Here is a 23,424-nt window from a genome sequence, read left to right on the forward strand (position 1 = left end):
CAAGAAAGCTCACTGGTTATACTGCCCCACACAATCCTCATGACAAGGTAGGTAATATTAACTTTCCTCTTTTACAGATGGGAAAAGTGAGACATGAAGAGGTTTAAAAGCTCACCCAAACTGAAATGCCTAGTAAGTGACAGAACCAAAATACGGATGCAGGCCAGCCTCACCACTGTGCTAGATAATACTGTCTCTAAAATCTACTGCTGGCTTTTTAGGTAACTTTACTCTCAGACAATGTAAAATGTCAGTGTACTGCTTTTTCATTGTTCTGCTACACTATAGTTTTAAACTCCCTCCCTATTTTTCCTCCAAAAAAAAAAAAAAAAAAAAAAACCTTAATACACAGAAACTGATTAAAGCTGGGTTTCTCTAATTGAGGAGTATAACACTACCTAGTCGAAATCTACAACCTAAAGATGAAAAGGTGCTTGAATTTCTTTAATAAACTGACAGGAAATGACAATAATAACAGGTACAATATTTTGAGCATTTTTAATGTGCCAGGCACAGGGATAATTATTTTATCTTATCCTGTAAAATCTCATTAATTGAGTTCTATCCATTTTGCAGATTCCTTTTGGCTTGGAAAAGTTAAAGAACCACAGTCAACAACTAATCAGCAGAAAGTCAAAGCTTCAAACCAAGGCTAGCTACTCTAAGGTCTACTGCTTAACCACTGAGCTTTGTGAACTGAACAACTGCTCCACTGCAGGCTGAATAACACTTCTGCCATATTCTTTTTTTTTTTTTTTGAGACGGATTTTCGCTCTTGTTACCCAGGCTGGAGTGCAATGGCGTGATCTTGGCTCACCGCAACCTCCGCCTCCTGGGTTCAGACAATTCTCCTGCCTCAGCCTCCTGAGTAGCTGGGATTACAGGCACGTGCCACCGTGCCCAGCTAATTTTTTTTTGTATTTTTAGACCAGACTCCTTTAATGTTCTGCACAAAAGCACAGCTAAGCTGCAGCAAGCGATGAAAACAGAAAGGCATTGGGGGATAGATACCAGGCCAAAGGGTTACTCTTTATCCTAGCCATCTATACAATGTAACTAGAAATCTTTTTCTTTATGTATCTTTAAGGACATGTAGTGTCAGTTATTTCTGGTTTTGGTTCCTGTTTTTTATGTTTACATATGTTTAAAACGGAATTATTTTCTGTTCTGTTGCAATTTTTATTTCTTCTACAAACCTGCATGGCAATATAATATAAAAGGGCATGAACTCAAGTTCCTCTGTTCTCCATATCTAAAGCTGTTCGTGCTGAAATTCCTGTTACTCCGCCTTCCATTTTCCCTCACAGCCCTCAAGTACTGCGTCTCCTGGGAATATCAACTAGAGGTAAAGGCATAGTCCAAAAGAAAAACTAAATGTTTCTTAATGACAAGCCCTAAACCCTCAAGTCTCTACCACACTTACATTTAGTGTAGATGTGTCTGATGTTTGGAAAATTCACAATACTTCAAAATATAATGCAGCCATCCTGTTAAGACATGAATCAGTAGGATTTAAAAGTTTTCTAGCTTTCTTAAGCTGACATTTTGCTTTAACACGCATCTTTATTTTGTACTGCAAGATGATGTTTTTATATTGGGCAAAGCTTCATCCCAAACTGTAATCTTGTCACAAGTTTTAATATTTCTGGTTCTCTACTTCACAGGGGCAACTAAAGAATTTGTTTTTGTTTTTTTGAGACAGAGTCTCACTCTGTTGCCCAGGCTGGAGTGCAGTGGTGCGATCTCGGCTCACTGCAACCTCCCACTCCCAGGTTTGAGTGATTCTCCTGCCTCAGCCTCCTGAGTAGCTGGGATTACAGGCACCCACCACCACGCTGGGCTAATTTTTGTATTTTTAGTAGAGATGGGGTTTTATCATGTTGGCCAGGCTGGTCTCGAACTCCTGACCTCAGGTTATCTGCCTGCCTCAACCTCCTAAATTACTAGGATTACAGGTGTGAGCCACCATGCCCTGGCCACAGGATTTGGTTTTAAAAGCCAAACAAAGGGCTTAAAAGCCAAGGTGAAAATATCAGTAAGAAACAAGAATAAACAACCAAGGTAATAATTCTTCATATAATGCTGTTAATCTTTAAATACTTTACCAATTCAGAAACCTAAATTGGTATTTTTTTCTTATACCTCATACTTCTAGTGAAGTTTTGGAAGCCTTTTGCTAATTTACGCCACGTATGCACCTTAAAAGCTGAGATCAATTGCATAATATAAAAACAAACAACACACTTGATGCCAGCTTGAAAATACAGATTGAGTATCCTTTATCTGAAAGACTTGGGACCAGAAGTGTTTCAGATTTTTCTCTTCTTCAAATTTTGGAATATTTACATATACATAATGAGGTATCTTGGGGATGCCACCCAAGTCTAAACACAAAATTCATTTATGTTCATTTTTCTCCTTTTTTTTTTTTTTTTTTCTTTGAGACAGAGTCTCTCTGTCACCTAGGCTGGAGTGTAGTGACATGATCTCAGCTCACTGCAACCTCCGCCTCCTGGGTTCAAGCAATTCTTGTGTCTCAGCCTCCTGAGTAGCTGGGATTATAGACACACACCCCAACGTCCAGCTAATTTTTGTGTTTTTTTTTTTTTGAGACAGAGTCTCACTCTGTCACCCAGACTGAAGTGCAGTGGTGTGATCTCAGCTTACTGCAAGCCATTCTCCTGCCTCATTCTCCCAAGTAGCTGGTATTACAGGTACCTGCCACCATACATTTTTTAGTAGAGATGGGGTTTTACCATGTTGGACAGGCTGGTCTTAAACTCCTGACCTCAGGTGATTTGCCCACTTTGGCCTCCCAAAGTGCTGGGATTACAGGTGTGAGCCACTGCCTCCAGCCCAATTTTTGTGTTTTTAGTGGAGATGGGGTTTCACCATGTTGCCCAGGCTGTTCTCGAACTCCTGGGCTCAAGTGATCCACCTGCCTCAGCCTCCCAAAGTGCTGAGATTACAGGCATGAGCCACCATGTTCAGCTTCATTTATGTTTCATATACACCTTATACACATAGACTGAAGGTAATTTTATACAATATTTTAAATAATTTTGTGCATGATATGAAGTTTTAACTGCAACTCCTCATAACATAAGGTGTAAAATTTTCCACTTGTGGCATCATGTTGGCACTCAAAAAGTTTTAGACTTTGGATTTTCAGATTAGAAATACTCAACCTGCATAAGCCAGTTACCAAAGTGGCATATTTGGATAGTGTATTCTTTCATATTTTCATAAGAAAAATGGATGAATTCAACCAAGTTATCATTCCATAGACTTATAAGCTAAGTGATATGAACACACCAGCATAATGGCTGAAATCTCACATTTGAAGTGTTTACCTTGTTAATTTCATTTGCCTTTCTCTAAATCCTCATTATTTAGAGAAGGAAACTCATTAGTAAGTAAGACTTTTCCCCATCCCTTATACAACAGTGTGATAAATCTTAAAAAAGAAAAAAAAAAAGAGCTTTTGTTCCATGAGAAATTCTACTTTGAGAACCATTAAAAATTCTAACCAAACTTGCCTTATCATATCAATCTTATAAATAAGAATAAATTCAGAAATTATTAAAAAAAATAACTGGAAAGATACAGAAGCCAAATTGGCACTCCGTGTTTATCACTTGCATGCCCAACAACAGGCCTGGAAATGTCACTTCCCTGGCAGTCCGATGTTATTGCACAATGTCATGGAAGCACAGTCCTGTAAAACATGGTTCAGAGGAGCTCGACAGCTGGCCTTCTCATATGAAAATCCATAAATCACCCAAGAAATGATTTGCTACTGACAGCACACTGTCTCTTTTGAAATTCTTTACCATATATATAGTGTTCTTAACATATTTGAGTGAAAGAATGGGAAAAAAACCATTAAATATTTACTGTTAGAATTTTTGTAGAGGTACATTTCTAAGCATATCTGTATAGAACTTTCATTTATAAATTGTTTTTATATGCCCTATCCACCAACATTTCCTTGTTAAATTCTAGTTCCCACTAAAAGACTAGAAAATGCCATGCAATAGTTCGGAAAAGAAACATACAAAATATACATTCTACTAGAACATTTTATGCTAACCCCCCAAAGAAAACTCCACATACTAAAGTATTTTACACATACGAATGTAAATTTTGCTGTGTAGTCATCAAGCTTTACTATACTGTGGCTCTATCAATACAAAAAAAAAAATTACAAAAGACAGGTAAGAATTCTAATAGGAACAATATGTTTTGACAAAACAAGAAATATACAAGTAAAGATATGAAGCTAATTAGTTATTCAGATGGAATGAAGATCAAATTTATCATTTTAATAAGAAAAATAAAACTCTTCCATTCAACAGTGTGTTTACCTTATATTTATCTGATTTTCAACTGTTAACCTAACTTGTATAGTGAAAATAATAATGGATAATTGTAAAAACAAACATTATAAATATCTTACCATATACTCCTTTGTCTAAGAGGAGTAAAAACTCATCCACGGCATTACGCATCTCATATTCAGTAAGATCTAACAGTGAAACGACTTTGAAGTCCAGCTGTCTCAGTAAGTTAGTCAATTCGTACACATCCACCAAAGGAGCTTTGAGCTTGGGGTGCTCCCAGTAATTCATATTTCCTATCAAAAGGGCAACCTTGTCCTTTGCTTTGGGGAAAAAAAAAAAAAGAGGATGTTTAAAGAACATACAAAGATTAAAACACAACCTATGGAAATGGTATTATACTAGAAAAATATGCTTTAAGATTGCATTATTTCATTTCAAGTAAGATTTCATTATTCAATTTCATTTTAGAATTACTTTGTAGCAGACCAATATTCTCTGAGAAACAAAGAGGCTAAAAAACATCACACTGAAATTTTGGAGAAAACTTAAGGAATATTTGAAATTGGGTTTCCATCAAATTAGGTTCTGTTTTGCTGAGAATGGAAGAGGCTAAAAACCAGATAAATAACTAAAAAAGGGACAGGAAGAATTCACATCAGAGTGAATGAGGGGAAATACCAAAGAGAGAGAGGATTTGGCGAGTACTGTACTTTTGGTTTCTGCAGTTGCCATGTAGATGTACTACTGTCTCCTCTTAGCATCTTTTAAAAATACTCCCCATTTGACTCAGATGAGGCTATTTCAGGGGTATGTGAAGATTTTGTGTATGAGTACCTTAAAAGTTCATTTTTTTGAACTTAATGCACTCAGACTTTGCTCAAAGATAATGTATTCTGATAGAAACAATTTTTTTGTTCGTAAGAGGAAATAAAGATCTACATCTATGCTTTAAAAAGGAGCAGCTAGCTTAACCAGGTATGTAGCCCATCTAAAACAGTGTGGAAGGCTGGACATAGCTTAGTGCTTGTGAAGTCTTCAACACTGTACCTTTCTTTGATAGTCTAGAATGGGGTCAATGGTTAAAAACTCAAGACTCGCTGGTATGAAAGAGAGGAAAAACAATTAAAATATTAAAAAACACACACACACCCAAACCTCAAGACCATCAATGACAATAAGAGCCCATGATGGCTTTTTTCTGGAGGGCTGACAGTGACGTGTGTGTAGCACCTGTCATGGTAGGCAGCAGTGATGGGAATGCTGGGGAGCAGAGAGACGGGGTGACGAGAGTACCTGCAGCACCAGCCAACTGGCTGAAGAGCTGCCTGGGTAGAACTGCAGGCCACCCCCTCTGATACAGGCCAACCCCTGCCACAAAGTGCTGCTAAGTAGTTTTATTGTAAGTTATTATGAACCCTACTCTTATGAAGTTGAAACAGGCACAAATAATCACATTGCTGACTTGATGTATACAGTATATAATTTCAGATGTTTCAAATCATTGAGATGATTACTTCACCAAAAATCTCTCTGGTGTAATTTCTTTTCTTTCTATAGAACATTTAAACCTAGTGTTAAAAACCAGCATCAACTTAGAAGAATGTGACTCTCTCAAAGGACAAAAAATTCTACTTTGTTAAAAGCCTCAATAATTTTACATCATGTCATCTTTATTCTACATGTACATATTCAGAAATTTCTAGCAAACTGCCCAGTCTTATGACTATACATAAAAGTGAAATGATACTTAAGCCACATTTTTAATTCAATGGAAAAGCTGAGAATACTCAGCATGGATTTCAATAGGAGGCAGCGTAAAACTTAACATCACTTGTATTTCCTTTCTAAAGTTTCTTTTAAAATAAAACAGTATTCTTACACCGAAGTACCCACTATAGCAAGACTGTTAGCCGGCTATTCCATAGCACATTTTTCATGAGTCCATCAGCATTATTAGAATCCAGACACAATCTCAACAGAGTGACAGACTCAGATCAATCTTCTGAAGGGGAAATGAGAAAACGCATTGTTTCTGGTTTACATCATTACAGCCCAAATCACAGGTTTACAGCAACAGGTTACCAAAGTTACTGAGATGGTAAAATGCTTGTAAATCATTCCATTTTTTCCATTAAAATTATAAACATCATAGATTCTTATTGGTAGAAAACAACTATAAGTATATAATAAAAAGAAATAACTGGGTCTTTAGGAAAATAAAATTCACTGCCAAACTAAGCATCATGGGATGTTTTTGCTGCTATCAAATCTTTATTCACTAGCTTTGTTATCTACTTGGGAAAGAACACGTGGTACAGTTTACAGAAGGGAAGGGTTCAACAGTTTGTGAACTACAGGTCTTAAAATATATGTATTGATAACTGTCCATAACACTTCTAAAATTTTTCTCCAATGATAATTTTTAATAGCTAGTTCCTAAGATGTCTTAGAGCATTTCCTTGACTTTAATGGTGAAAAAGATGGTGAGTAAGTCAGTCTTACCTGTCCAATCTACTTGAAAAACAGTTCCTGGGTGATGGGTGAACTGGGGTAGATGTAAGATCGAGAAGCAGTAGAAAGGGAGAGGAAAAATCAGACTTCAAAGACACGACAGAGAAACAAATAATAAAACTTGACTTTCAGGAGGTAAGAGTGAGAAATAAAAAAAGCTTCAAGACAGCAAATATAAAGCAATTTGTAATGGTTATCAAGTGATAACATAAATCAAAGTTTTTCTGTAGAAAAACATTTACTGTAAGAACCACCTACAACTTCTTGAACAAAATCATTTGTTGAAAAAATGAAACAAAAATGCCAGTGGATTAAGCAAAAGAGTAATGAAGCCACTTCAGAAAGACATTTTAAGTCATGATCCTCAACATCTTCCAAAGCTTAAGGTAATATATTCTTCAAAAACTGGTACAGTGTTATATCATTAATCCCGTGTCTAATACTTCTAATTATTATGCTACTTATCTAAAATGAGTTAATATTTAGAAGGACCTAGAAAAGGACCTGGCATGTGGTAAATGCTATTAAGTATGTGTTTAAAAATCTCAGGTATTAAATCTCTTAGTGACTCTCCATGTCCTACAAAATCAAGTCCCAGTCTGTTGGTGTGGGTGAGGAACAGGCAGCTGGGTATTGCTGGAAGGTAGAGGACTAGGGAAGCAGTGGCTGGGGGTTAGACTGCTGGTGTAGTTGGGCATCCAAGGCCATTCACATTCTAGTCCATGCCGACCTTTCCAGCTGTGGTAACAGGTGGCCCCCAACAAACCACAGTATCCTTGCCTTGTGTAGTACAGTCACCACCACCTGTGAATGTGGGCTGTATTGTGACTTTCTTTGAGCAACATAAGACGTGTGACACTCTGCCAGTTCAGGGTCTAAACCTTAAGAATCTCTGACAGTTTCCACTTTGGAGATCCAGCCACGATACAGAGAAAGCAGCTACATGGAGAGACCACTCAGGAAGGGAGAAGGAACAGAGGGAAAGAGGGAGAGGGAAAGGAAGAGAAAGAAGTTTGTAGGGTTGGGAGGGAAGGGGAGGACAAAGAGAAAGACAAGGAGAGGGAGGGACAGAGAGACAGAAAGAGAGAGAGAGAAAGAGAGAGGGAGGGAAATTTTTCAGTCTTCACAGTCTTTCACCAATCACCACTAAGGTGCCAGGGATGTAAGTGAAGCCATCTTGAATGCTGCAGTCCCAGCCACATCTGACTGCAACTGTGTAAGAGACCTCAAGAAAGACCAGCAGAACCACCACCTGCTAAACCCAGTCCAACCCACAGAACCAAGAGAGATAATAAAACTGATGCTGTTCTCAAGCTAGTAAATTTTGCAATGTTATTCAGCAATAGATAACTACATTACCAGTATAGTTTCCAGCCACTCCTTCCCTATTTTCTATCTTCCAGCAATACTGAACTATTTGCTCCTCACCCGCACCATCTATTTCAAGCCTCCATCCTCACCATGTCTTCACCCTTTTTACCACCTCCTTCATTTCTGAATGAACACTCATCCTAACTACCTTAAACACACATTTTCATTTTATCCCCTTGAGATCTCCCATTCATCGCTGAAAATCCTCACCTTCACTTTGCCTCTTAGGTAAACTGACTCTGCTAGACTAATCTCATCACCATATTCTACGAACAATTTCTAGATTCTTTACATATTTCTACCAGGCATGTATCATGTACTATATTATTCATTTAATGTCCATCTCCTATTAGTATCCCAAGGCCTTGAATTCACAAAGGCTTGTTCTCTTACTTCATTAAGCAGCGGTCCCCAACCTTTCTGGCACACCAGGGACCAGTTCTGTGGAAGACAATTTTTCCATGAACGGTGTCAGGGGAGGGGTGCTTTTGAGATGAAATTGTTACATCCCAGATCATCAGGCATTAGTTAGATTCTCCTGAAGAGTGCACAACAGGGTTCACGCTCCTATGAGAATCAGCTGCTGATCTGACAGGAGGCAGAGCTCAGGCGGTAATGCTTGCTCACTCGCCTCCTGCTGTGTGTCTCGGTCCTAACAGGCCATGGCCCCATAGTGGTCCACAGCCTGGGGGTGGGGAATGCCTGTCATAAAGCACAGATGAAACATTAGATAAATGTTTGGTGGACTTCAATGATGGAAGTTGACCTGATATTCCATTTATCTTGTTATTCTTTCAATTGGGACATGTTTGAGAAAGAATACCTGGCATAATGGAGCTAACAAAGGCTATGGAATGAGAGACACCTGGGTTTCAATTCGGTCTCAACTACTAAATTATATGATCCTGAGCAACTTTTATTAAACACTTAGAGAGTTTTAAATTTTCATCTACTAAGAATGAGGAAAGATAACTACATCTCAGGGTTAAATTACACATTTCTCTAGGTGAAAACACTTAGTTTATTAGTATTACTACTAAATGCATACTTGTGATTAAACTATCTTCAACAACTAATCCAGTTACATTTGAATCTTGTCATTTTGTGTACCTTAGACATATGTATGCTCCTCACTACAGAATACAATGGCTATGCCTTTGTTCAGAACACTATTTTAGTAGGTATTTCTTAATCAGTGAGGTCTGGATATCTAAAGAAAAGATCATGAAGCTGGAATACATGAAAACTTACCACTATGAATAAAACTTAGAAGTTTTGTTTTTTTTTTGAAACAGAGTCTTGCTCTGTTGCCCAAGCTGGAGTGCAGTGGTGTGATCTCCGCTCACTAGAACTGCCACCTCCTGGGTTTAAGCAATTCCCCTGCCTCAGCCTCCGGAGTAGCTGGGACTACAGGTGCATGCCACCACACCTGGCTAATTTTTCTTCTATTTTTAGTAGAGTCAGGGTTTCACCATATTGGCCAGGCTTGTCTCAAATGCCTCACTTCAGGCAATCCACCCACCTCGGCCTCCCAAAGTGTTGGGATTGCAGGTGTGAGCCACTGCACCTGGACCTCATAGCAGGTTTTTTTTTAAGGTGGTAATTCACAGTCCCTTGTCCTCATCAACATCAAGCACCTTCACCTTCACTGCCTCCTGATTCCATGAGCATGGCTTGGACTTTGCATCAACCTAAGCTGCTCCACCTCTGAAAACTAAAATAATATATTTCCTTTCTGTAATCATAACAACCTCCTATGCTTTTAACAGATTTGCCCTCTACTACTCATTCTACTACTCTCCTAACTTGGTGAGCTTTAAAAATTTCCTGATTCCTTCATTTTCTCCCAGTTTATTAACTTTTTCAAGGAGTTTTTTTTTTAAGACAAAGTCTCACTCTGTCACGTAGGCTGGAGTGCAGTGGCATGATCTCGGCTCACTGCAACCTTTGCCTCCTGGGTTCAAGTGATTCTCATGTCTCAGCCTCCCAAGTAGCTGGGATTACAGGTGTGTACAACTATGCCCAGCCCATCTTCCCTATTTTAAAGCTGAATTCTGCTAAAAAACAAAACAAAACAAAAAATACCCACAACTGATCTAAATCATTATAAATTCTTAATTTTTAAAAGTCTCAGTTGGACTCTCTCAATACACATTCACTTGCAGATCAGACTGGTCAACCTTGCTTCCATTTTCTTCAGCTTCTAAGCCTCTTTCATGGTGTAAGTTCTATATTAAGCCTTACTTTACACTTTTTTCCTCACTCTTTTAAGCATATTACTATGTCTAATTACCTAGAAACAAAAGCCATAGACTAAAAATGTCTTCAACTTTCCAATAAATCTATTTGTTCACCAACCTCTTTCTAATCTCAAAAGAGTTTTCAACATTCTGATTAAAGACAACTTCTCTTGTTTTCAACCTTGGCCCAAATCCCTACCATCTCTTCCAGGAACTTGTTCTATAAATTGTCCTCTTTTGATGGATCACTCTAACCTACAGTCTCAACAGATACTTCCTTTTCAAATGTAAATATCCTCACGTTTTCCCCTCCTACTAAAACACTTTGAATATATGCCCTATCTAATTAATTTCAAATCACCCTTTCTTTCCAACAAATTAACAGGTACACTGTCTTCATTTACTCACTTCTAAATCATTTTTTCCAGTATTTTATACATTGTATCCATGTTTAAATTCCCAGCATACATCCGTACTCACACATATAAGGCACTTTCAACACTCAAAGCCAACAATCACTTCTTCAGTAGCTGAATCCAATGGACAAATATTAGACATATTTTATCTGGCTTCTGCCAGCATCAAGATGTTAGCTATTCTTATCATCTTTAAATGTTAATCTGTTAAACTTCTATCGCTTAAGTTTTCTCCCTTACATTTTCTTGTCTCAGGCATTCCTTAAATGCAACTGTTCATTTACAGTTTATTCTAAATTCTTTTCTCTTCCCTTTGGAGAAGATAGGGAAGCAAACTCTAAAGCTACTGCAGCCCTTGTGATTTCTCTCTCTCACCAAGAAATAGCACCAGCCACTTCTTCCTCTATGCTAACCACGTGGCATGTACAGGTTTCTTTTTGTACATGTTTGCATGTTGTGAGAAACACACAAATCACTCCATAGAAGTTGATTTGACCCTAGAAACTGAAATTGTAATCATTTTAAAGCCTTCTCTTCTAAACCTTTTACAGATACAAAAAATAAAACATTTGGTCCCAATGTTATTCGAATATTTGTTTAAAAAATCAAATGAAAATGTCTTAAATTCCTTCTGGAGTTAAACACAATAATTATACTATGATCATGCATTTTAAAGCTCTACTCACCCAAAGGCTGGTCAGTTGTTTGCTCTTTATTATCTATACAAAGATAAAAAAGCAAAACATGTAAGATGCTATTGTCCATGGTATAAATATTTCCAGAGTTAAAGATATATGAAAAGTATATAACATCAGTAGCATCATTTACAGAATATAGTTTCTAACCTTCAAATTTTTAATAAAAACACTCTTGAATGGAAAAAATTGATGGTGGTGTTCACAATAAGACGTAGCAGTAGTTACCATTTCCTGATGCCTTAGCTGGCACTGTTCTACATGCTTTATAAATAACAGATCTAATGAAACCTCACTCTACCCTATGAGGTGCATACTGTTATTAACCCTATTATATATATATATATATATATGGAAATTAAGGCAGAGAGAGATTAAAGTCACTTGGCCAAGGTTATTAAGCTAGTAAGTAGCAAATCTGGATACTAACTTAGGGAGTCTTATTCTGGATTCTACGCTTTCGCCATCTACTATACATAAAATAAGATCCCTCCCCCGACCTAGAGCACCATGTAGGGAAAGATGTATCATCAGTTGTGTGTCCACTACTGTTGAGAGATAACTTTGTACTTTTGGTAGAATAAATGCCACTGAAGCCTGTTAAAAGCTTTCCCTCTACAACATTCTTCTTTTAAACCTAAATTTTTGATACTTCCTGAATTGTGGGAAATAAGGAGAAAATCAAAGAAAGGGCCATGAAAATTTTAGAATCTTAGTGGTGGCTATTTACAAATGTTTTTCTGAAATAACTTTTCATAATGTTCATTAAAGAACAGCAAGAATTAATAGACTAATTTAGGAAAGGGGATTCTATCCAGACCAAGAAAAACAATTACTAGGATGGTTTTTGACAGTTCAAGACCTACTTGAAGCAGTTCTCACCAACGCTTTGTTTGAATTTGAGGATACCACAAGGAGAATGATGCACAGGTAATGGGGACTTTCTGCTTTGTCTAATTTGCTTGATTTTTTTTTTTTTTTTTTTTTTTTTTTGAGATGGAGTTTTGCTCTTGTTACCCAGACTGGAGTGCAATGGCGCAATCTCGGCTCACCGCAACCTCCGCCTTCTGGGTTCAGGCAATTCTCCTGCCTCAGCCTCCTGAGTAGCTGGGATTACAGTCACGCACCACCGTGCCCAGCTAATCTTTTTGTATTTTTAGTAGAGATGGGGTTTCACCATGTTGACCAGGATGGTCTCGATCTCTTGACCTCGTGATCCACCTGCCTCGGCCTCCCAAAGTGCTGGAATTACAGGCGTGAGCCACTGCACCCCACCCGTCTAATTTGCTTACATACAGTCAGTACAGCCCAATGGCATTCACCATAATAGATGTTTACTAATGCAGTATGAGTATGACACTAAGTAAACTAGTAATGATGCTAAAATAATGAGAACTAAGTAGAGAAGTAATACGGCTTTCTACAAATATTAAATGACATAACCACCTTCTTAGTCTACTCCTGAAAGGTTTTATTTTCGATCTATCTGCAGGTTCCATCACTGTTTTCAGAAAGCCTACACTATGTTGATATCCCGTGTCTTCATGTAGTTCTCACTGTTGATATGCCTTTTATCTCCGTTGAAGGCTTAACTTGTTCAGAAATCTGTTCTGATTAACATTAGCCTACAGAGTTCTGCATACTCTTTCCAATTGTCACTCATTAAGAAATGGTTACCGATCAACCCACCTGTATGGTGTCAACGATCCCCACAAACATACTTCTTACTTCAGATATAGTCACCCACCCAACTAGCTCAGATACGCTCTGTGACTGAGGAACTGAGAAAAAGGTCCCAGGGGTCTGATCAGTTCAGAAATGTTACCCTGTCACTCTGTCAAACACTGCTTCCTGCTTTCAGATTAAAGATCATGTACTTCCCCCATTAACTTCCTTGTTACAATATAAGCAGAAATACAAAATGACGAAAAATACATTGAGGTTTTATGTTACTTCAAAGACTTCTTTTCTACCCTTAGTTTTTATAACCTAAAATATTTTTAATGTATCACCTGTATGAAATTGTACTTCATGTAAGTAGTTAATTCCAACCTTAAATTATATCATTTCTATAAAGAGAAAAAAGTTACTAGTATTACTATAGCAAAAGAGTACCTATGGTATCTTTACCATATTCAACAACTTAAAAATCTAAAACTAAAGTTTTATGTTTGTATTACTCACCAGGATGACCAAGATTATTTAATTCATCTAAAACAAAATAAGAGAAAATAGATTAAGTAATCTAAATGCCTAAGACTAATCAAAGTAGTTCTGAGCCAGTGAATCATGTTATAATGTTTTATCAATTTACAACGTTTCAAATTAAATGAAGAAGCCATGCAAATACTGAATAGCAAAGAATATTAATTATTGCTGTGTTTATCATTTAGGACTTCTAAGCTATCATTATTTTCATGAAGTGACAAAAACTAGGCTCTTTCATAATTTATTCATAGTTTTAGATATTCCAGGTAAATAAAAAACGGTAATCTCAAATGATCTTTTTTTAAGTAAACTTTTAATTTTAGAACACTTTAAGGTTTACAGAACTACTGTGGAGGTAGTGCAGAGAGAGTTCCTATATACCCCACATCTGGTTTCTCTATTAACATCTTATGTTAGCATGGTGTATTTGTCATGTCTTATGCTAGAATAGTGTATTTGTCAAAACCAATGAACAATTAATGGTCTTTTTTGCTCAAGGACTCCATTCAGGGTATCACATTACATTTGCTTGTGTCTCCTTAGGCTCACATCTTCTTGGTTGTGACACTTGCTCAGGTGTTCCTTGTCTGTGATGACATTGACAGTTTTGAGCAGTAACTGTTAGGTATTTTGCAGAATGTCACTCAACAGATTTATCTGATGTTTTTCTCATGGTTAGACTCATAGTTTCTCAAGGTATAAGGTGTTTTTGGGAGAAACAGTGGTTTCAGAATTAACCTGTACCCCATGGGACATCTTATCATGGCCAACAGATAGGTAAGATAAGCAATGACACAGCCATCTATTTCTTTCAAGTTTTATGCAGATAAAAAATTAACATTAACAATAAATTAGAAATGTTATACTATTCATACTTTTTTTATGTATAAACTTTATTCTTGTATGTGACATAAAATCAATTGAAGAAGGTCTGAATCAGCAGATGGATTATGTGTAATTTCTTTTGCCTTCAGTATTAGACTCAACTCATTCCCAGTTAGTTACTTAGGTCAGCAGCACTGTACTTTCACCCCTCTTCAGTGAGGTTGTATCATACATTTGCAATACAGTTAGGTTCTTTTCTCCTAGTCTGTATTCCATCTTGAGTCCCCCCTCCTCTGACCTCCTAAATGATTGTTTAAAATTTGTGTGTATGTATTAATCATTAATCATACAGAATAGTTCCACTGTCCCCCCAAAAAATCCACCTATTCAATCCCCAACCCTCATCCTGATTGAATATCTTTTTCTTTCATACATAATAATTGTACATATTTATGGGATACATATGATATTTTGACACATGCATAAAATGTATAATGATCAAATCAGGGTATTTAGGATATCCATCATCTCGGACACTTATTTCTTTGTGTGGGGAACATTTCACTTCTAGCTATTTTGAAAGACATGGTAAATTGTTAACTATAGTCACCCTACTGTGCTATCAAACACTAGAACTTATTCCTTCTAACTACAGGTCTGTACCTATTAACCAAACTCTCTTCATCCACCCCCAAGCCCCTTCCCAGACTCAATCTACTCTCTACCTCCATGAGATCAACTTTTTTAGCTCCTATATATAAGTGAGAACATATGATATTTGTCTTTCTGTGTCTGGCTTATTTCACTTAACACAATGACTATTCCATCCATGTTGCTACAAATAACATAATTTCATTCCTTTTTTATGACTGAATAGTCTGATCAAGTATCTTTAACAAAATACATAAAATCAAATAGAGGATACCTATGCTCTATAGGTAGAAAAAATATATAAATAAAATAAAGGATACTGTTCATATGCAATTCTCAACTTTGTGGACTTTCATAGAAAAAATCTGGATCTAATTTTTTCATCTGAGACTTCTGGAGAAATGTCGTAACTGGATTTTCATCTCTAAGTGTTCTAAATAGTTATTTGAAAATTATTATTTAATAGTATGCTTGCTACTGCAAAAATTACAGCGAATACTGCAGGTACAGAAGCAGCACAGCAAGGTGATAATTCACATGCATCACCTTGGAGCCAAACAGCAGTGCTAGCTTATATTTATTCTTAAAGGTTTCCAATGTTAGGAAGTTTTAAAAACCATGCAATTAGGCAAAAAGGATTAAGAGAGGAAGAAGAGTTCGATTAGGATTTCTTCACATGGCTTCTTTCCCTCAAACAGGGTTAACAGATCATGAGATTAGAACTCCCTTACAAGAGAGAATTCTTGTTCGCAACTATTTATTAGAATGAAAACAGTAATTATAGAATTTCAAAGTGATACCATAGAGACATGAAAGACAGGAAAATCAGAAAACATAAAATTTAACATTATTTCCTTACTTTACCCAAGTGGAGCCTAAGGTTACATAATAAAGAGGCAGAAATTGAAAAAAATACTTTGCCATCCACAAACCTAATTTTGCAAAAACAATGTGACATCACACTAAGGAAAGATGATCCAAGTTTTAATATTTACTCATTACAATTGAAGTACAATGCTTTGGCTAATTAAAACAAATTAAAAGTTTATGTTGAAATAGATTTTCAGTTCTCTTTACATATTAAGGTAAAGGTGACATGGTAGGTTAATCTACAGTCTTGTAGCTTCAAAAAAATCCTGATTAATTTTATATTGAAACAGAATATTTAATATTTGATAAAACATATGTTAAACAATAAATCTCTCTTGAAACTTTTATAAAAACTAAATTTCATTTGAGAGCATCTAATCATGGCTAAAGGACAGAAAAAATAATCTAAAACATATCCATGATCATATAGCCACCTATCTTTTTTACAAATTTTATATAGATAAAAATTAACATTAACAATTAATTGCAAATGTTCACTACTCAAAAGACACAATGCAGGAACTTTGTTCTTATATGTAATATTAATAGAAAGTCAACTGAAGATTAGTTATTGTAACAGTGTGTCAATTTAGTCCTGTCTGTCCATTTATAAAACTTCAAAGATTAAAATACAATATTCTTCAATCAAAATCATTTCTTACAGCTAGTATTTTTTCCATCACTGCACTCAGTAAGCTAAGAGCACTCCACCAATCCCAAGAGTAACTAGCATGCAGGAGATCTGGTTTCAAACCAAAGAATTACACTACCTTCAGTGCACTCCACTGCCTCATTTGTTCTTCCTTGTTTCAGAAAAAACAAATTTGAATATATTGTAATTCATGATCTTAAGAAAGGCAGCCATCAAGCAAATAGAGATTAATATCATAGAGCTATGTTGGCAAACCAACACATGCATCAATACCTCCTACTATGAACAATAACTACAAATATATTAAGCTGAAATAGAACAAATTCCCAATTTATGCAGTTAATAATGGGGACTGCTGATTAATAATCTTTCTTTCCTTCATAGTTGTATAATGTTTATTTTTAAAAATGTTTTATTAAAAATATTTTTCTTTTATTATTATTTATAATTCTACCTCCTAGCCTGAAGCAATCTGCCCACCTTACCCTCCCAAGTAGCTAGGACCAGGTGCATGCCACTATGCCTGGCTAATTTATTTATGTTAGAGACGGAGTCTCACTATGTTGCCCAGGCTGGTCTCAAACTCTTGGCCTCAACTGAACCACCCACCTTTGGCCTCCAAAAGTAATTGGATTACAGGTGTGAGCCACTGGCCAAAAATCTTTTTCCACTGAATCAAGTTTTTTGTAGCTAAAGCTTTAAAGAATACATATTTATCATAAATGTTTAAAGTAAACTTTAACTTAAATGATCTAAATAAAATAGCTTTTTTTTCCTGGTTCTTTTTGCCTTCTGTGAACCTAGATTATGACTTTAGTATGTATTATTTCAAATTTCAATATAAACAATATAACTTCTAATACTTAACACATCAATAAATAGTATGGGGTAAAAAGTAGAATTTCCTTTGCTTAAATGTTGCCGTTTATATAGCTTATATTATAGTCCACTTGTCAGAACATCGAGGAATACTTCTTACCTATGATGATTTCTACCTTCTTGCTATCTTGACTCTCTCGATCATTATATACATGACACCAGTAGGTTCCTTGGTGTTCCAAATCCACATAAGGCACCTATGTCAATATTAGAATATGTAAATACTTCCTCTTCAGTTTTAATAGCTTGGAGAAAAAGTCATTTTGTGTTTTAAAAATACCCTCCAAAACATAACATCTTAGAAGGCTTTAGACGTTGTTATGTTAGCTTTAGACATTGTTATGTTAGCTCCATTCATCAGGTTAAATACCAGCAAGTAAATGATGCAATAATTTCAACAGTGCTGAGTTTCATGCAATACTATTTGACATTTTACATATAAGCCTGAGTCGAATTCTAGCACTTTAGCAGATATAAAAGCTAATTAATATGAAATCATAAGGGACTTTAAATAAAAATATTAAAAACATTAAAACATTTGAAAGGCTATGAGTTTTAATGTTCACTATATATTTCAATTGTACCATTTGTTATATATGTTAACTCCCCCAAATGCCCCCAAAATCAGCTTCCTACCATGTATAGCTTTTTGGTCTCATGTGTTAATGGTAATTCATTTTTGAACCACTGGTAGTGAGGAATAGGGCTTCCAACAGCAACACACTGTAAAACCAGTGTGCTGCCTGGCATCAGCTTTTGGGAAGTTGGTTCAACACAGATTTGCAACTTGGATTCAGAGACGCCATCAACACTTCCTTAAATTAAAAGAAAAAGTAAAATCTCTAGGTTAAAAATACAAATAAAATTTTCCTGTAATTAAAAAAATAGATGTGTCAAGTTCCCTTTTCATTTGTTACAATCTTTAATAACATTTCCCAAACTATGTTTCAAAAAACTATAGCACTCATAGAAATATGAAGAGATATTTTGTGGACAAAAGAATGCTGTGGACAAAAAAATTGAGAAAATTCTGAGTTAAACAAGGTTAAACACATTTCTTGATTGCAGGACTTCTCAAGACTTTCAAAGTGTTAGTATGCATTGTGAATTAAGGAGAGGAATATAGTTCAACTGTCTTCCAAACGTGTTTGGCTGCAGAATCTTTTTGATGGAGGCAAACAACTTATTAACATCTTGAGTGATATTGGCATTCAACATGGAAAGCTCTATGTTCTGTTCCTTGGCATACTGAAATAAGTTTTGTTACCCACACTGAATAAATATGGGTGGGTTATTACTAACATTTTTACCCCAGGCAGATATTAGAAATCATTTACTTAACACTCATTTATTACTCTTTAAGCTTCTTGAAGGCAAAAAGCTTGTCAATTTTATGCAATAACAAGTCTCCATTATGAAACTCAGTGTCTAACACATTATAGGTGATCAGTAATATTCGTTGACTATGATTCCATTTATAAATATATTATTACATGCAAAGAAATAGTCTAGAAAGATATACACTGCTCTCTTAATCATCAAGATTATTTCTGGAGACTGCTCTACTCCCACACGGACATCTTACCAGGGCTTTAATATCCTGCTCTGGGTCATTCCAGTCCCTCCCACTCCATTCAAATGTCTACCATGTTTGGCCCCACCTAATGTCTTTAGAACTGAGTTGACAAGGAAGGGTAAACCAGCTCAATGTTTTACAAATTTTTAAAGGCAGAGTGTGAGCTGGCATTAGGGTAACGAGTGGTCTCAGTTTGCCTAGGACAGAAAGGTTTCCCAGAATGCAGCACTTAAAAGTGCTAAGACCAGAAAGTCCTGGGCAAACCAGATGGGCGGTCACCCTAGCAGGCATGACCAATTAGATCCTCAAGGAACCCCAGCTGCAAAGAGGTTCTGCCTCACTCACCAACTCCCTCTCTTGGGTCCTTCTCTAATGCTCTTGCAGAAGGCTAAGGAGGAGAGGAGAGCTAAAAGATCACCTGTGAAATGAGGGCCACAGGGCCTGTTTAAGGCTGAGGGCACAACAGAGGCCTGAGGGAAACTCTTGGAGGCCCAGGAGGCACTCAGTGAATGCAGTGCCATTGCTTTTCAAGGCTGGCTAGGAGCAGGGCAGCTAGGCAGGGGGTCTCAGACCCTCCCTACCCCGACCCGAGACACAGAAGAAAGACAGGTGGAGTTAGAGAACAAAAATGCCTCAGTGGTCCAATAAGCTGAGAGTCTGGATGTAAAGTAGAGTGAGATCTCTTATAGTTTGGCACTAGAGCTGTAAAATAGAGATTTCTAAAGTCTTCTTGATATGCCAATCTCAGTCCTGCCAAAGGGAAATCCTCATTCTACCCTCAATTCCATCAGTAGTAAACTGAATATATCTAATGCCCAGACCTAACAACTACAAATTGGATGGACTAATATGCCCATCGTAGTAGCCATCACAAGGGGTATGCCTAGTTCCTGGCCATAAAAATATTAATTTCAATCTCTATGTTATATGTTAACATATAGTATGTTAATTCTATTTTTCTTTTATACTCAATGTTCAGCATTGAATATATAATTATGAGACTTATGAAAAAGAAAGAAAATGTAACCCCATTGGTGGGTGGCTGGGGGTGGGGGGCTAGGGAAGGGATAGCATTAGAAGAAATATCTAGTGTAGATGACGGGTTGGTGGGTGCAGCAAACCACTATGCCACATGTATACCTACGTAACAAACTGCACGTTCTGCACATGTACCCCAGAACTTAAAATATAATTTAAAAAAAAATTTCTAATGTTGAAATAGTCTCACATTTCTAAAATAAACCATGTTTACTTGTAAAAAAAAAAAAAAAAAAAGAAAGAAAGAAAGAAAGAAAGAAAAGAGCTGGCCTACATTCTGGAATAATCAGAGAGAGACTCATATTAACTCGAAGATAAACATCTTAAAGGACCTGGTGAGAAAAGCAGTTAATCAACTTGCATAGAAGATGGTGGTCAACTTACAATTTCAGCAGCAAGAAATTAAAAAAAAAAAAAAAAAAAGCCAAATGGAAATAACAGAGATTAAAAATATCAAGATTTTTACTCTTCAGTGCATTTAATGAGCTTTCCAGCAGACAGGTCACACCAGAGAAAAGAATCAGTAACCTTGAAAACAGGTTAAAAGAAATCCAACTGGAAATAAAGAGATTAAAGTAAAGGAAAGAAAAAAAAAGGACAGAGCTTACAAGATCTGTGGGACAATATCAAATAGTCTAACATATACATAAAGTCCCAGAAAGAAAGGAAAGTTGAAGAAAAATATTTGAAGATTATGGCTAAAAATGATTCAAAATTGATGAACGATATCAACTTACAGGTCCAAGAATCAGAAAACTCCAAGGAGGAAAAATTCAAGGGAACAATTACAAAAGGGATAAACAAATTTCCATGATAAACAATGGAGGCCAAAAGACAATGAAATGGCATCTTTAAAGTGGTGAAAACAAACCAACCAACACATCTGTAAAATTCTATAAGCAATGATATCCTTCAAAAATGAAGACAATGAGAGATAAAGAATTCAAATGCTGAGATAATATGCCTACAAATTATTTCACAAATAATTTTTATAAATTATTACAGACAAACAGTAGATCTGAACTATAAAAAGTGTTAAAAGCAATTCTTCAGCCAGAGGGAAATTTTACTTGACAGAAACCCATGTCAGAAGGAAAGACTGAAGACCACCACAGCAGGTAACTACGTCAGTGAATATTTTAGACAAAACCTTTAAAAATTACACACACATATGTATCCTTACAAGATTGCCTAAAAGTAAATGTAGAAGTAAAATATGACAAATATACAATGGGAGGGCACAATGAAAGCACACTATACAGGTTTTTATATTTTAATGTAGAATATGTTTCGAAGGTTTACTACAATGTTAAAGAGGTATACTGTAATCTCTAAAGCAGCCACTAAAAAATCACATTAAGACAATAAAGTCAATAAAAGATAAAATATTAAAAAATTATAATATTTAGAGAGATCGATCCAAGATGGCCACTTAAGAGGAAGTCGGGATTGCAGCTCCAAGAGAAGGCGCAGAGGGTGAGTGGACGCCGCATTTCCAGACGGACTTTTACTGCCCACAGACCAGGAGATTCACAGGAGGAAAAGCCCCACGGGTCTCCAGCGCCGCTGGTTTGAGCGGAGTGGCCGCTCAGCCTACGCCCTGGAGCGGGGGGCAGTGGCTTCTTGCGCAGAGCGAGAGAGACAGAGTTCCCTCTGAGCCAGAAAGGGGAGCTGAAGCAGGGAGCCAAGCCAGGAGACCCCCGGGCAAGGGAGTGCCACGAATCTCAGAGCCGCTGCTTCGGCTGACACAGCGGCACACAGGGCAGCGGCTTTTAATTGCGCGGAGAAGCTCCCCGCATTCCCAGCGCCGCTGGTTGGACCGGAGCAGCCGCTCGGCCTGCACGGGGGGCGGGGAGCAGCGGCTCCTTGAACAAAGTGAACGAGACTGTGTTCCCTCTGGGCCAGCAAGGGGAACTGTGGCAAGGAGGCAAGCCAAGAGATTACAGGACAAAGAGGGCCCCTCTAGAAACACGGCTGAACCCGGGACGGTTCAGCTCTGTGGGGGAGGGGCGTCCTCCATCGGGAAACACCCTGCAGTTCCCGGGGCAATTTTCCGTAACCAAGACAACCCGCCACTACAGAGACTCCGTCACTACAGGGGCGGGCCAGCATAGCGGAAGCAGTTCTAACTACACCCACAGGACTGCTGGGAAGCTCACACGGAAGCTGGGCGGAGCCCACAGCAGCTCAGCGAAGCCTCTGCAGGCTGAGTGTGACTAGACTGCCACCTTGTGGGCAGGGAAAACGGTAGCAACACAGCTGAAAAACATAAAGTGCTAAACTCCTGGGCCAGAACACCTGGGGAGAAGAAAAGGGGGTTTATGAGTTCAGCTGCTGCAGACTTAAAATTACCAAAATCAGAAAGACAGCAACTACAAAGTCAACAGGCGGATAAATCCACAAAGATGGGAAGAAACCAGCGCAAAAAGGATGAAAACACCCAAAACCAGAACACCTCTCCCCCTACAAGGCAGCATAACTCCTCACCAGCACGGGAACAAGACTGGACGGAGAATGAGTGTGATGAAATGACAGAATCAGCTTTCAGAAAATGGATAATAAGAAACTTCTGTGAGCTAAAAGAACATGTTCTAACCCAATGCAAAGAAACTAAGAACCTTGAAAAAAGACTTGACGAAATGCTAACAAGAATGGACAACTTAGAGAGGAATATGAATGAATTGATGGAGCTGAAAAACACAACACGAGAACTTCGCGAAGCATGTACAAGTTTCAACAGCAGAATTGACCAAGCAGAAGAAAGGATATCAGAAGTTGAAGATCAACTCAATGAAATAAAACGAGAAGGGAAGATTAGAGAAAACAAGGTAAAAAGGAATGAACAGAGTCAACAAGAAATATGGGACTATGTGAAAAGACCTAATCTACGTTTGATAGGTGTACCTGAATGTGACGAAGAGAATGCATCCAACTTGGAAAATACTCTTCAGGATATTATCCAGGAAAACTTCCCCAACCTAGCAAGGCAGGCCAAGATTCAAGTCCAAGAAATACAGAGAACACCACAAAGATATTCCTCTAGAAGAGCAACCCCAAGGCATATAATCATCAGATTCACCAGGGTTGAAATGAAGGAGAAAATACTAAGGGCAGCCAGAGAGAAAGGTCGGGTTACCCACAAAGGGAAA

General features: G+C 37.3%; 1 protein-coding gene across 2 annotated transcripts in view; it reads right to left on the reverse strand.

The window, feature by feature from the left end:
* MALT1 (MALT1 paracaspase) overlaps window positions 1–23,424 on the reverse strand; it is a 95,616-nt gene that overhangs the window by 32,699 nt on the left and 39,493 nt on the right. Inside the window, exons 5-10 of one of the 2 annotated variants that reach the window (XM_021672038.2) lie at window positions 18,298–18,476; window positions 17,762–17,858; window positions 16,901–16,933; window positions 13,761–13,787; window positions 11,568–11,600; window positions 4,460–4,663 (exon numbers count right to left, since the gene is read on the reverse strand). In XM_021672038.2, the coding sequence (XP_021527713.2) occupies window positions 4,460–4,663; window positions 11,568–11,600; window positions 13,761–13,787; window positions 16,901–16,933; window positions 17,762–17,858; window positions 18,298–18,476 (573 nt within the window). The remainder of the gene's footprint in view (window positions 1–4,459; window positions 4,664–11,567; window positions 11,601–13,760; window positions 13,788–16,900; window positions 16,934–17,761; window positions 17,859–18,297; window positions 18,477–23,424) is intronic. The other variant, XM_021672039.2, reaches the window with a different exon arrangement.

Source organism: Aotus nancymaae, unplaced genomic scaffold, assembly GCF_030222135.1.
Source record: "Aotus nancymaae isolate 86718 unplaced genomic scaffold, 86718_ANA_hifiasm-v0.15.2.pri h1tg000020l, whole genome shotgun sequence".
Lineage (NCBI taxonomy): Eukaryota > Metazoa > Chordata > Mammalia > Primates > Aotidae > Aotus > Aotus nancymaae.